This window comes from Sceloporus occidentalis, unplaced genomic scaffold (genome assembly GCF_023333645.1).
Source record: "Sceloporus occidentalis isolate IW3139 unplaced genomic scaffold, rSceOcc1.0.p SCAF_3, whole genome shotgun sequence".
In the NCBI taxonomy this organism is placed as follows: domain Eukaryota; kingdom Metazoa; phylum Chordata; class Lepidosauria; order Squamata; family Phrynosomatidae; genus Sceloporus; species Sceloporus occidentalis.
Genome location: NW_028316983.1, coordinates 104,706,712 through 104,719,199, shown reverse-complemented (window position 1 = coordinate 104,719,199; position 12,488 = coordinate 104,706,712). Strand labels below are relative to the sequence as shown.

Below are 12,488 nucleotides of genomic sequence, written 5' to 3'. Positions count from 1 at the left end.
TGCATGGTACCGTGATTGGTCGATTTCCCAACTTTTAAATATTTTGTTTTCCCAAATCAAAAAAGTTGTAATGCCTCGCTGAAGGCTTCATACTGCTAGTAAAAGCTTTAAGCCAAAATAGGCTGGTATTTCTGGTTGCACCCTTTTGCATTTGGCTCAATGCATCACTGAAGTATGCTTCCAAAAATCTTCCTCAAACTGAATTTGATCCTCAGGCTGAAAGAAGTTCCTTTTCTCTATAACATGTAGAATAGCACTGGTGTTTCTATTGCTGTTGGTTTTGCTTTTAATTTTAATGACAACTAATTTTATAAAGGACACTGGGTTCTAACAAAATATCAGTAATACAGGAGACACTGATGGTCAAAAGCCAAGGAAAGAAATACGAACAGCACTTACTTTTTCACTACGAGTCTTTCTTACTGGTGCATGAGATGGAGCCTAGGGGAGGGGGAAAGCTAAGTATTAATCCTAGATACATTTATGCTTATGATTTACACTGCTTCCTATGTGGGAAACACATTTTCTACTACTATGCTTTGCTATAACTTTATGGAAATTTGATGGGGCCAGATAAAACTGCCTTGAGGAGCTCAATGTCACCGATGGGCATTTCCTAAATAATATAATCGTTTGTAGGTGCACCTGAACTTCTTGAAAGAATGATGGGTATGCACACATTCACAATTTAAAAAATCAAATAAAAATAATTATAAAGTCAGAGAAAAGATCATGAGTGTATTGAAATGACTAGAGCTGATAATGATGCCATGACTCAATATAGTGGATGAAGGATGTGGGAAGAAGCCAAAATTCCTTGTCAAGGCAAATAAATCCAAACTGTGGTTATTTATTCGATATGAGATAATAACAGTTGTATATGTATCCTATTGATATGGCTTTACAAATCCATTTGTTTTAAAAAGAGCACAGCAGCATTAGTCTTTCCCCAATTAAATCACTGTCAATCAGGATTAAAGCTGAAGTTACAGAGGTGGCAGTGCAACACTTACTCTTTTTTCACGAATCTTTCTGATGAAATCATTATATGTATCCTGTAGAAGGGAAAACATAAAACCAAATTAAGATGTTGAATGAATCCTCTGTACTCTTATATCTATAAATAGAAGCTTTATAGAAAATTATTTGAAGAAAATCCAACATGTGGCAAAAGAGAGAGTACTTACTTGAGCTGCTAGATCCCTTTTGCCTCTGCAGTTTGTTGAGCTCTGTTAAAAAAAAAATAAGTGGAATGAAATAAAATGAACTGAAAATATAATGGCCTTCTATCTTATCTAATCTAGACCATGTGCACACAATTTGTGACTGTTCAAGTGAACATAGCCCAATAGCCACATGCTTCACATTACATCCCACTCCATTTTTGCTAAAGCTTATTGAGTCCTAATTGCCACTATAACAGTAGACACAAAGTACTGTATTAGGTTTAGATCCAGTTGTTCATGTCAACTAAAATGGATCCAGTGAACCAAGGGAATTTATATAAGTGTTGATTTATGGGAGATCTGTGCAAGACAATTCTACAGATTGCAGCCTATATCCAGCTTCGCACTAGCATAATGTCAGCAAGTGTGATGGAATAATGTTCTGATAAAAGCATTTTTGTCAGCATGGATTCTAGACTATGGGGGTCTCTAGACAGTAAATGTTGCTGTTGGATGCTGTATTTGTAGATTTAATTCACAGGTTGTTTGCTTTTTAAATAACCGGAAAACATTTCTGTTGTTCCAGATGATTCAGGGATGATTCCAAACACCATCAGAAACCTTCTATTCTCACCTAGAGGTTGTTTTTTAAAATGCAAATATACATTGCAGCAAAAACAACAACAACAAAACAACCTATGAAAGGACTGCAAAAGACCTTGGTCATCCTTCTTCTCCTCACAGGATGTGAGGAGGAAGCATATATAAACCTTGCTAGTACATTAAGGCTTTTAGAACACTGTTTTTAAAAGGAAGCCATGTCCATACATGTCTCAGAACATCCAGAGCCAATAGTAAGTAAAGACACTAGAGAGATCTGAATGGAGAGTGGGCAAATAGCCTACAGAGTCATGATATCTGAAGGATTACTGGCCAACTGCTTAAAGTATCTTATGGCTTCCTTTGTTCACACTGGTTGGTTTCTACAGAGACTGGGCAACCTCTAAGTGAATGTAAAAGCAGCTTTCAAGAGCCAAAATCCAGTAATAATCATGGATCTGTGTTGTAAGAGTTCTCACTTTTTTGCACTAATCTGAAAGAGCATTATAGCAAGTGTGCAATGATCTCAATATAACATGCAATCTAAAATAACACAACAACAATTGTATGGCTATGCAGTAGTCTTGTGGTATAACAAGCAATACCACTTGAGATCACTTAATTACAAGTGATTGTGGCTTAAACCCAATTGTTAGTCCCAACTAGAGAAGTCAATTGAATCAATGGGAACTTGCCAAGTCAACACTTCAGTGGATCTACTTTCCTTGAATAACAACTGCGTTCAGCCCTACAAAAGTTCATGCTGCCAACTTATTTCTTTCAGTTGGTCTCAAAGGTGCTACAAGATCTCTCTACATACTGCATTTAGCCCTGTTATTTTTATTCAATAGGCTTCACTTCAAGCCCATATAAAAATGTCACCACTCTCTTTTTCTCAGCCCATAACACCTTATATCAGGAAATAAGGCAAGTATTATGGTAAACATAGTTGCAAGAAATCCAATCCTGTAGGGATAGGAATTACAGCATACTTCTCACATTGCAGTCTGAATGGTCTGTAATGGTGGCCTACAGAAAGTTAACTACACGTTGAGCTATTGAAAGTGTGGGTGACTGCAGCATTCAGACCTGAGAAACAATTTTAGCCTTCTGACTAAATTCATAAAATTCTAACGGATAGGATAGTTTTTACACTGTTATTTTAAAATAACATAAAGAAAGATTATTTACCAGAGCTTTTGATCCATAAGTAGAAGCATCACCCTAGATGGAGGAGAGGGAAAATGTGAACATTTATTGTTGTTACTATTAATAACACTACTGGTATAAGCCATAAATTATCAGAAATCCAAACACAGCTATTATTTCTCAAGGCCACTATTATCACCAGGGACATTATAATTCTGTTCAGGTGTTCATCTGAAAATGTGTAGGACTATAACTGAGGACAGGAATGTGAGCACCTCTACACTATTTGCAGCAAACACTAGAACAGGGTTTATATGTCAGAATATGTAAAGGGGTAATATTTGGTAATAATTAGTACACCAAGGGCTGAGTACATTACAAAAAGACCACTTACTCCATCACAGCTGTTACTGCTGTAACTTCCACTGTTCTGAGAACCCTGCCAATAAGGGAGAGAAAAGAACCAAATTATTGCATCTCATGAGAAAACCACCTTAAATATCATAGAATCAGGAGCCTGGAACTGAAGAGTAGAAGCATATGAAAAGTTACAGAAAGATCAATTGAATTTTGGACTGATTCATGTGGAAAATAGATGACTGGTTTCAGAGAGTTGGGAGTATTGTGTTACAGTGTGTGTTGCTCAGAACGGAAGTACTAATGTCTTCTGCACCACTGTCATGTCTTGACAAACATAATAAAACAAAAACAAACAAATAAACATGTATGCCACAGGAATGATATCTGTGTCCTACTACATTCAGTACAGCTTAGACAGATTTATTTTTATTTATTTACTACATTTGTATAAAGCCACCCAATAATATGGTTCTCTGGGGTGACATAAAAATGAAAAAGCACAATTTAAAATCCACAATTTCTCTCCCATAGCTTTCCTGTGAAATTTAGACTGAAAGGAGGGTCCCCACAGATGATGTTAAAGTATGAACAGTCACTTAGGAGAGGAGGCATTCCACCAGGTACTGGGATCTTAAATTATGTCAAATTTATAAGCCAAAACCAGCTCTTGGAATTGAGTCCTGGAATAAACTGTATGGCAGTGAATGTGAAAAGGGAGCAGTGTAATCTGAAGCATTGTCTCAGGTAAAACTGCCATTGTCACAGTTTGCACCACTTGAAGTTTCCAGACTGCCTTCAAAGGTTACCCACATGCAACAGATTTACAGTAATTCATGGAGGGAGGCAGCTACCAAAGCATGGATTATTTCAATTAGCCAGGTTATCCACCTCCAGATAATATAATCCTACATTGGTAAAAAGTGCTCTGTGTCAAAGAAGTACTTAAGCCTTTAATGTGTATGTCTTTGGACTGCAGTTCCCATCAACCCCAGTCAATAACACTAAGTATCAGGAATGAGGGAGTTGTGATCTAACAACATCTAGAGGGCGATACATTCCCCATCCCAGTTCTAATGACAGGGATGAATTCAAGAGCACTCCCAATCTATTTCAATTTCAATACTTTATAGCAGTCGTAGACTATCATAAAAAAAGAGATGGTTTTTACCATAAGGTCCATAACATGAAATACAATCAACACATAAAATTCACATTTAATAATAAAAGAAATTCAGTCACAACACTTTACCTAAACCCAAGGTTTGTTCATAACCCCACAGCCCCACATGGCTAGGAAATTTGTCAAATAATTGGGGCAGCCAAAACATTCCTAGTAATTCCAATAATGGGGTATTAGATGTCTACAAGTGATTTTGTAACTCTTCATTGTTTGATGAAAGATTTAACATTACCATAGCCAAGTGCTAGATGGAAGTCTGTTTTTAAAAAATTAACTTTTCCCATGTGGTTTGAAAGCCATTGGCAAGCATTAGAGGAGCCCGTTCAATTGGGAAAAAATGAGGCTTAACAAGTAATTGATCATAAGAATCGAGGCACAGCCCTCAGTAGAGGTCAGGTTTGCCTCAAGATGCAAGGCTGTGTTGGGTACACAGCATAGGATGTTAAATACAGTAGGCCTTTCATATTAGGTGGGATTAGGGTGCATCAGCCTCATGAAAGTGGAAAAACTGCAAATAAAACAGACTATTTTTTTTAACCTGAGAGACCATCTCTCAAGAAATCCCTAGGTCCTCTAGCAATGGTCAGCATCAAGTAGAAGTTCACCATAGAATCGTGCTGGAGGACCTACAAATGAATAGAAAAGCTTTTCCCCTAGGAATCTTTAGGTCTTCTGGCATGACTCAATGGTCAACATTTGACAGAATTGCACTGGAAATTCCTAGAGAGAACACATTTATCAAATCTGCAGAAAATCAAAGCTACAAATGGGGAAGGTCAACTGTACACTTCTGTGAAATTTAGTCTGCAGCATTTCAAAAGAGTCAAAATTATTGTAAGCACATAACTGAGAACTGTAGAACAACTGGGATACAACCATGGCTATAAATAGTTGGATAACAGAAGCTTCCAATTGATGCATCCAGTTTTAGAAGAGGACTGTAACCCTTTACAGAACAGTGTGTTAGAAATTAGTGCACTGCAGCAGCAGATACAACTAGCCTAGCAGCCACACCTGGCTGTACAGAGAAGGAAAAGAGAGCTCCATGCCACTGGCTTTCTGGTGACAATACATATCACAAATGACCAAACTCAGTGGTTTTGAGTAAATGTTATGGAGAATAAAACAGAGGCTTAAAGAAGTGAAAATGCCACACGTTCAGACCCCCACCCCAGAACTCTCGTTCTAGAAATGAGCAACCCAGCTTTGAGTATGAGTCCAGGTATGAACTCACAGCAACACACTCCAGAAAGATACCATGATAAGTTGGAAGCCATCAAATCAGGATGGCGAATTAAATGGGTTATGCTCTGTCCAGTCTTCTCCCAATAGGAGTTATGGTACCTCACATGACAGCCAAGGGTATTTCAGTGCCCAAATAAGGCCTATGCACTCATTGAGTTTCAGAAAATCAATCTGATCCAGTAGAGCTTTGTTCTGATTAGGTCCATCCCCTCAAAACAGCTTACCCAAGAATGAAACTATGGAATGTAACTGCCTACCTCTCTGTATAATATATACTACTATGATAACATTACATATGGAGCTAGCATGGTGTAATGGTTTGAACGTTCGCCTGCAACTCTAGAGACCCAGGTTCAAACCTTGGGCAAGTCATACTCTCTCAGCCTCAGAGAAAGGCAAAGGCAAATTCCCTCTGGACAAACCTTATCAAGAAACCACCACAATAGGTTCACCTTAAAGTCACCATAACTCAGAAACAACTTGAAGACACACAACAACATATTACACATATATATTAATAATAATATACATAACAAAATATTTCTAACCTGTCCATATTGGTTGCTGCTATCGTATGATCCGCTGTGTCCACCCTGTGCAGAAATGACAGATGAAGTACAAAAGGATCACCTTAATATAACAAGATATTTTCTATATCCAGAAGGAGAAATACAGATAAACATGCATTTTGCTTTCTGTAGCTATTTGTATACTGTCCATAACCAATACGTTTATTAAATACAGAGGGCTCTTGGTAACTGCAGGGGTTCAGTTCCAAGACCCCCCCTCCTTGTGGATACCAAAATCCATGGATGCTCAAGTCTCAGTAAATAAAATGGCATAATAAAATTATGTCCCATATATAAAATAGTAAAATCAAGGTTTGGTTTTTGGGATTTATATTTTTTTAAAAAAATTCAAACTGTGGATGGTTGAATCTGTGGATAAAGAACCTGAGAATATGGCAGGTTGATTGAATTTGCCCCATAGTAAAAGTTTTTTGGGTTTTTTTTACCTGCCCATACTGGCTGCTGCCTCCATATGATCCACCCTATAAAGAAATTACATATTAATTACAAAAGGATCACCTTAATATATCTGCATCAAAATGTTATCTAGATTCTGCAGGAGAAATAAACATGAATACTCATTTTAATTTTGTTTATGTGTATCTGTAAATACTTTTGATTATAAATAAGAGATTTATTACATATTTATTATATATGATTTTTTTTTTACCTGCCCATACTGGCTGCTGCCTCCATATGATCCACCCTATAAAGAAATTACATATTAATTACAAAAGGATCAACTTAATATATCTGCATCAAAATATTATCTAGATTCTGCAGGAGAAATAAACATGAATACTCATTTTAATTTTGTTTATGTGTATCAGTAAATACTTTTGATTATAAATAAGGGATTTATTACATATTTATTATGATTTCTTTTACCTGCCCATACTGGTTGCTGCCTCCATATGATCCACCCTATAAAGAAATTACATATTAATTACAAAAGGATCACCTTAATATATCTGCATCAAAATACTGTCTAGATTCTACAGGAGAAATAAACATGAATACTCATTTTAATTTTGTTTATGTGTATCTGTAAATACTTTTGATTATAAATAAAGGATTTATTACATATTTATTATATATGATTTTTTTACCTGCCCATACTGGCTGCTGCCTCCATATGATCCACCTTGTCCACCCTGTTAAGAAATCACATATTAATTACAGAAAGAACACTGCAATATATCTGCACAAAATAACTTTCTTGATTCAGGAGCAGAAATAAGCATTATACGGGCTGAGTAACCCTCATCCAAAATGCTAGAACCAGAAGTATTTCTTGGGACAAGAAGTAATCCGTATTTGAGATTTTTAATATTTTATTTTATTTTTTGGATTTTGGAATGTGTGTATTTAAATAGACGTAACGAGACATAATGAGGCTGGAGAGAGACTGAGGATCTGTGAAAGGGCAGGAGGCATGGATTCCCACCATTTCAGATTTTCACATCTCTTGCCTGCCTCCTAACAAGCATGGCACAGTGCCATGTTGGCGGACCTATGGCACGCATGCCATTTGTGGCATGCAAAGCCATTTTGGAGGGTATGCGAAGAGACCGACGGGCAGGGGAAGAGGAGGAATAGGTACGCACCTGTTCCTCCACTTCCCCCCACTCTCCCTGGTCTTCAGCTGCCTCCCTGGAGATAGCTGAAAGCACAGGATGGCAGAGAAGAGGGGGTGTGACAGGGAGAAGGGAGAAGAAGAGGAGACAGCTGAAGGCCTGGGATGGCAGAGAAGAGGATGGGCAGGGAGGTAAAGGGGCAAGAAGAACAGGTGCATGCCTGTTTCTCCTCTTCCCTGCTGTCCTGGGCCTTCAGCTGAATCTGGAGAGCCAGCTGAAGGCCAAGGAGGCTATAGGGCAGGAGGAGGAGGAATTGGCACATGCTTGCTTCTCTCCCCCCGCCCCTTGCCACTCTGGGTCTTCAGCTGTCTCCGGAGAGACACTACAGGGCCAGGAGGATATGGGTAAGAAGTCCGACCCTGGAAGTCCCCCCCCAGAAGGCAGAGGTCCCACACTCAGCACCGGTAATACCTGGTGCCAGAGTGCTTTTTAATTTGGGCACTTTGCCCCTTAAAGTTTTGCCATCACTGGCATAGTGGTTTGATTGTTGGACTACAACTCTAGAGACCAAGATTCAATTCTCAGCTCAGCCATGAATCCCACTGGATGACCTTGGGCAGGTCAGATGCTCTCAGCCTCAAAGGAAGGCAGTGATAAACCTTCTTTGAACAATTTTTGCCACGAAAATCCCATATCAGGTTATCTTAGGGTCACTGTAAGTCAGAAATTACTTAAAGGTACACAACAACAATGTACTAAGGGGCTCCGCTGATGGCTTCAAAGGAGTGGATCAGGCCTGCAGCAACTGCACGCTGAGCGCCCAATCCAGTGCTTTGCCACTCTAAAAAGAAATGGCATAATGCTGCTCCTTTTTAAAGCCACCCTTGCCACTGCGGTGACAGCTTTTCGTCAATTCTTTGGTGCAGCGCATCTAAACGCTACCCCAAAGAAATGGCATGACACTGCCTGCCATGCAGTCAGGTGTGCGGCATGACACCAGCATCAGGGAAGAGTTAGGCTGGCTGGCGTGCAGTCGCCATGCCCCCACTTCAGCCTGATATCAATGTTTAGTGCCAGTCTGTTTAGCCCCTAAGTTACTTGAGTTGTAGTTAAAAATGTTTTGGATTTCGGAGTTCTTCAGATTTTAGAATTCTGGAAAAAGGACGCTCAACATGTACTTATTTCAGTTTTGTCTTCTCTTTCTTTATGTACATTATCGATCACTAAGGCATTAATTCTTTATGTATTATATATTATAAGGATTTTACCTGTCCGTATTGGCTGCTGCTACCGTATGATCCACTTTGACCACCCTGTACAGAATACAGTTATGACAGTTATTAATTGCAAAAATATTAATATATTTTTAAAAGGCTACTTGCTATTTTTAAAAGCAGAAACTAGCCATTTTTATTTTATTTATTTATTTAATGGTAGATAGATAGATAGATAGATAGATAGATAGATAGATAGATAGATAGATAGATAGATGAGAGAGAGAGAGAGGGGGGGCAGGTGTTATATATATTATCATGTGTTATATATATTATATATATTACAAGTGTTTTTACCTGTCCATATTGACTACTGCTGCCATATGACCCACTCTGTCCACCCTGTACAGAGAACATTACAAATGTTATAGAAATCATTACAAAAGCATCTCTTTAATATATTTGAAAAAAGCTATATTTCCATATTCAGGAGCAGAAATAAGTATTAATCCTCTTATAAGGATTTTACCTGTCCATATTGGCTGCTGCTACCGTATGATCCACTTTGACCACCCTGTACAGAATACAGTTATTAATTGCAAAAATATTAATATATTTTTAAAAGGCTACTTGCTATTTTTAGAAGCAGAAACTAGTCATTATTTATTTATTTATTTATTTATTTTTAGATAGATAGATAGATAGATAGATAGATAGATAGATAGATAGATAGATAGATGGGCCAGGTGTTTTATATATATTACAAGTGTTTTTACCTGTCCATATTGACTACTGCTGCCATATGACCCACTCTGTCCACCCTGTACAGAGAACATTAAAAATATTATAGAAATCATTACAAAAGCATCTCTTTAATATATTTGAAAAAAGCTATATTTCTATATTCAGGAGCAGAAACAAGTATTAATCCTCTTATTCAATTGCATATCTCTCACTGTATACTAAAGTATATATGGTATATATGAAAAGAGGTTTCCACCTGTCCATAATGGCTGCTGCTCCCATATGATCCACTGTGTCCACCCTGTAAAGAAAATAATTCCTAGGTTTTTTAAAAATATACCAGTACATTTATTATTTATTCTAAGCTTCTATTTCTACACTTAGGAGTGAAATAATACTTCAAATTACTTTTTATTTAACTCTCTTGGTTAAATAAATGAAGAAACCATTTCCGATCTTCTAATTGCTGGAGTTTGAGAACTAACCTCTACTTTCTAAACCCATCTCCCAAGGCAAGAGTGGTCATCCTCTTTCAGACTGAGACATGAATTGAGATTCAGCTAAATTTTTGGGACATGGATGGATAACTTGGGAAAGTTAGGGGCCACATTAGCCTTCCAGGAGATCTTGGGGGGCCATATTCCTTGCACATCTCCAACACACACACACACAACTTTCCTTGCAATGCATTCCAGGAGCAAGGAGGGAATTTTTGCCATGTGTTGTGGCCATTTTTAAAACAAGAGACAAACAGGTTACTTCCCGTTCACTTCTTGTTTATTAATAAAAACCTCTCCTAGGCCTAAAATGGCCCAATGGCCCCCAACATGTGGCAATTTTTAGATTTTAGAACACTATTATTATTGTTGTTGTTGTTGTTTTTGTATATTTCTATAGCACTGTAAATGTACACACTAGAAACATATCAAATAATTTGACAAGTTAAAAGAAAACAGTTTAAAAGTGGTTAAAAGAGATTAAAATAATGTAAAATCAAACATGGTTTTTTTTCCTTAGTGCTGGAATGACATAACTTTGGCACTGAACTAAAGGAACAGAGCTTTAAAGGTATTCCATAACTTTAAAGGTATTCCATAACTGGAATACAGCACAGAAGGTTGCTGGTTTGTGCTGCATCAGCATTGCAGAAATAATCCAGAAATTCTTTACCTAAATTAAGCCAAGACAAGAGAATCTGTGTTGGTGGGACAGCCACTGTGACAATTGTTTTATTTAACAGGTACCCATGGCTCAGTGATATGGAATTTTGGGATTGGTAGTTTGTTATGGCACCAGAGCAGTCTTATAGAGAAGGTTAAATGTCTCACAAAATTACAATTCCCAAAATTCTACAGTATTAAGCCATGGAAGTTAAAGTAGTGTGGCAAACTGGATTATTTCTGCAGTGCGGATGCAGCCTTGGTTGCCTTCAGACATGACATTGTTGTGCATTTCCAACATTTCCAAGGATGCTGTGGCCATTTCTTCTTTTGTTTTTGGCTTCCTTTGTATGTTCTAATTGTGCCTTTCTCGCCTCCACACTGAGCCATGGGTTAAATAAAACAGCTGTCATAGTGGCTGTCCCACCAACACAGATTCTCTTGTTCTGGCTTAATTTAGATATAGAATTGCTAATCTACATCTGCGTCGGCTATATGATACCATAATATATATTAAATAGGTTATTTATACACACTATATAAAATAGCTTTTACCTGGCCGTATTGGCTGCCAGCGCCATATGATCCACTCTGTCCACCCTGTACAGAAAACAGGACTATCTTAATATATTGCAAAAGAACAATGAATCTACTTTGAGGAACAATCTATATCTCTATGCATACTGTCTTTTACTAAGTCATATGTTACATAACACATACACACAGTATCTTCCCAGAGTTTTTACCTGCCCATACTGGCTGCTGCCACCGCCGTATGATCCACTCTGGCCACCCTGTAAAGAGATCACTTAGGAATTAAAAAAGATGGTTATAATACATCTGGCAAAGGCCAATTTATAAATCAGAGAGAGGCCAAAAGTGTGCATCCCAGAACATTTGTGTACCCCACATCTTCTCCTCATCCCCTAACCCCAAAAATGACTTTTTGTGTGTGTGTGGTCAAAATGGGTTTGGCTGAGGGCTTAGATAAAACCGAATCTTCTAAACCTGAATCCTCCATGCAAACTGAAATACTAAGCCTGAAAGTGGTCACTTGCATTTCAATTTTTCCTTTTTTAAAAATTAACAGTTTCAGGCCTGATGCAGCCTGTAGGAGGTTCTGGGAGTAACTCCTTCCCTCCATTTGCCAAAGTTGCTCACCCATTCTATATTATGAGCAGAATCTCGTAAGTATTACCATACACCAGAATTACCATACAGCAGAAATAATTTGATGGCACATGACAACAACAGCAAAAATTATTTTAAAAAAAACCCTCTTTGCATGCTCCCTCTTACTATGTTGTATGTTTTATAGGAGATTATCAGATGGGGGAGACAAAGGACGGGAGCAAAGCGGATCCCATCCTTATCATGCGATTGTGCGAAAAACTATCACACATGTCACACTTTTCCCATCATCCCATCAATGAAGTAGAATTGTTCGATCACTTTTGAATAACGGAAACTTCCGTTAATGAAAAATGACAAGACAATTCTACTTCAGTGATGGGATAATGATCA

General features: G+C 37.8%; 1 protein-coding gene across 6 annotated transcripts in view; it reads right to left on the bottom strand.

Moving 5' to 3' along the window:
- The window catches only part of LOC149316523 (uncharacterized), a 69,546-nt gene that overhangs the window by 30,349 nt on the left and 26,709 nt on the right, over positions 1–12,488 (bottom strand). For 5 of the 6 annotated variants that reach the window (XM_089515737.1, XM_089515740.1, XM_089515742.1 and 2 more), the window contains 17 exons: positions 11,711–11,758; positions 11,520–11,564; positions 10,061–10,105; positions 9,837–9,881; positions 9,590–9,634; positions 9,418–9,462; positions 9,115–9,159; positions 7,379–7,423; positions 7,158–7,193; positions 6,940–6,975; positions 6,716–6,751; positions 6,249–6,293; positions 3,310–3,354; positions 2,958–2,990; positions 1,188–1,229; positions 1,014–1,055; positions 400–441 (listed from right to left, as the gene is read on the bottom strand). In XM_089515737.1, the coding sequence (XP_089371863.1) occupies positions 400–441; positions 1,014–1,055; positions 1,188–1,229; positions 2,958–2,990; positions 3,310–3,354; positions 6,249–6,293; positions 6,716–6,751; positions 6,940–6,975; positions 7,158–7,193; positions 7,379–7,423; positions 9,115–9,159; positions 9,418–9,462; positions 9,590–9,634; positions 9,837–9,881; positions 10,061–10,105; positions 11,520–11,564; positions 11,711–11,758 (720 nt within the window). The remainder of the gene's footprint in view (positions 1–399; positions 442–1,013; positions 1,056–1,187; positions 1,230–2,957; positions 2,991–3,309; positions 3,355–6,248; positions 6,294–6,715; positions 6,752–6,939; positions 6,976–7,157; positions 7,194–7,378; positions 7,424–9,114; positions 9,160–9,417; positions 9,463–9,589; positions 9,635–9,836; positions 9,882–10,060; positions 10,106–11,519; positions 11,565–11,710; positions 11,759–12,488) is intronic. The other variant, XM_089515743.1, reaches the window with a different exon arrangement.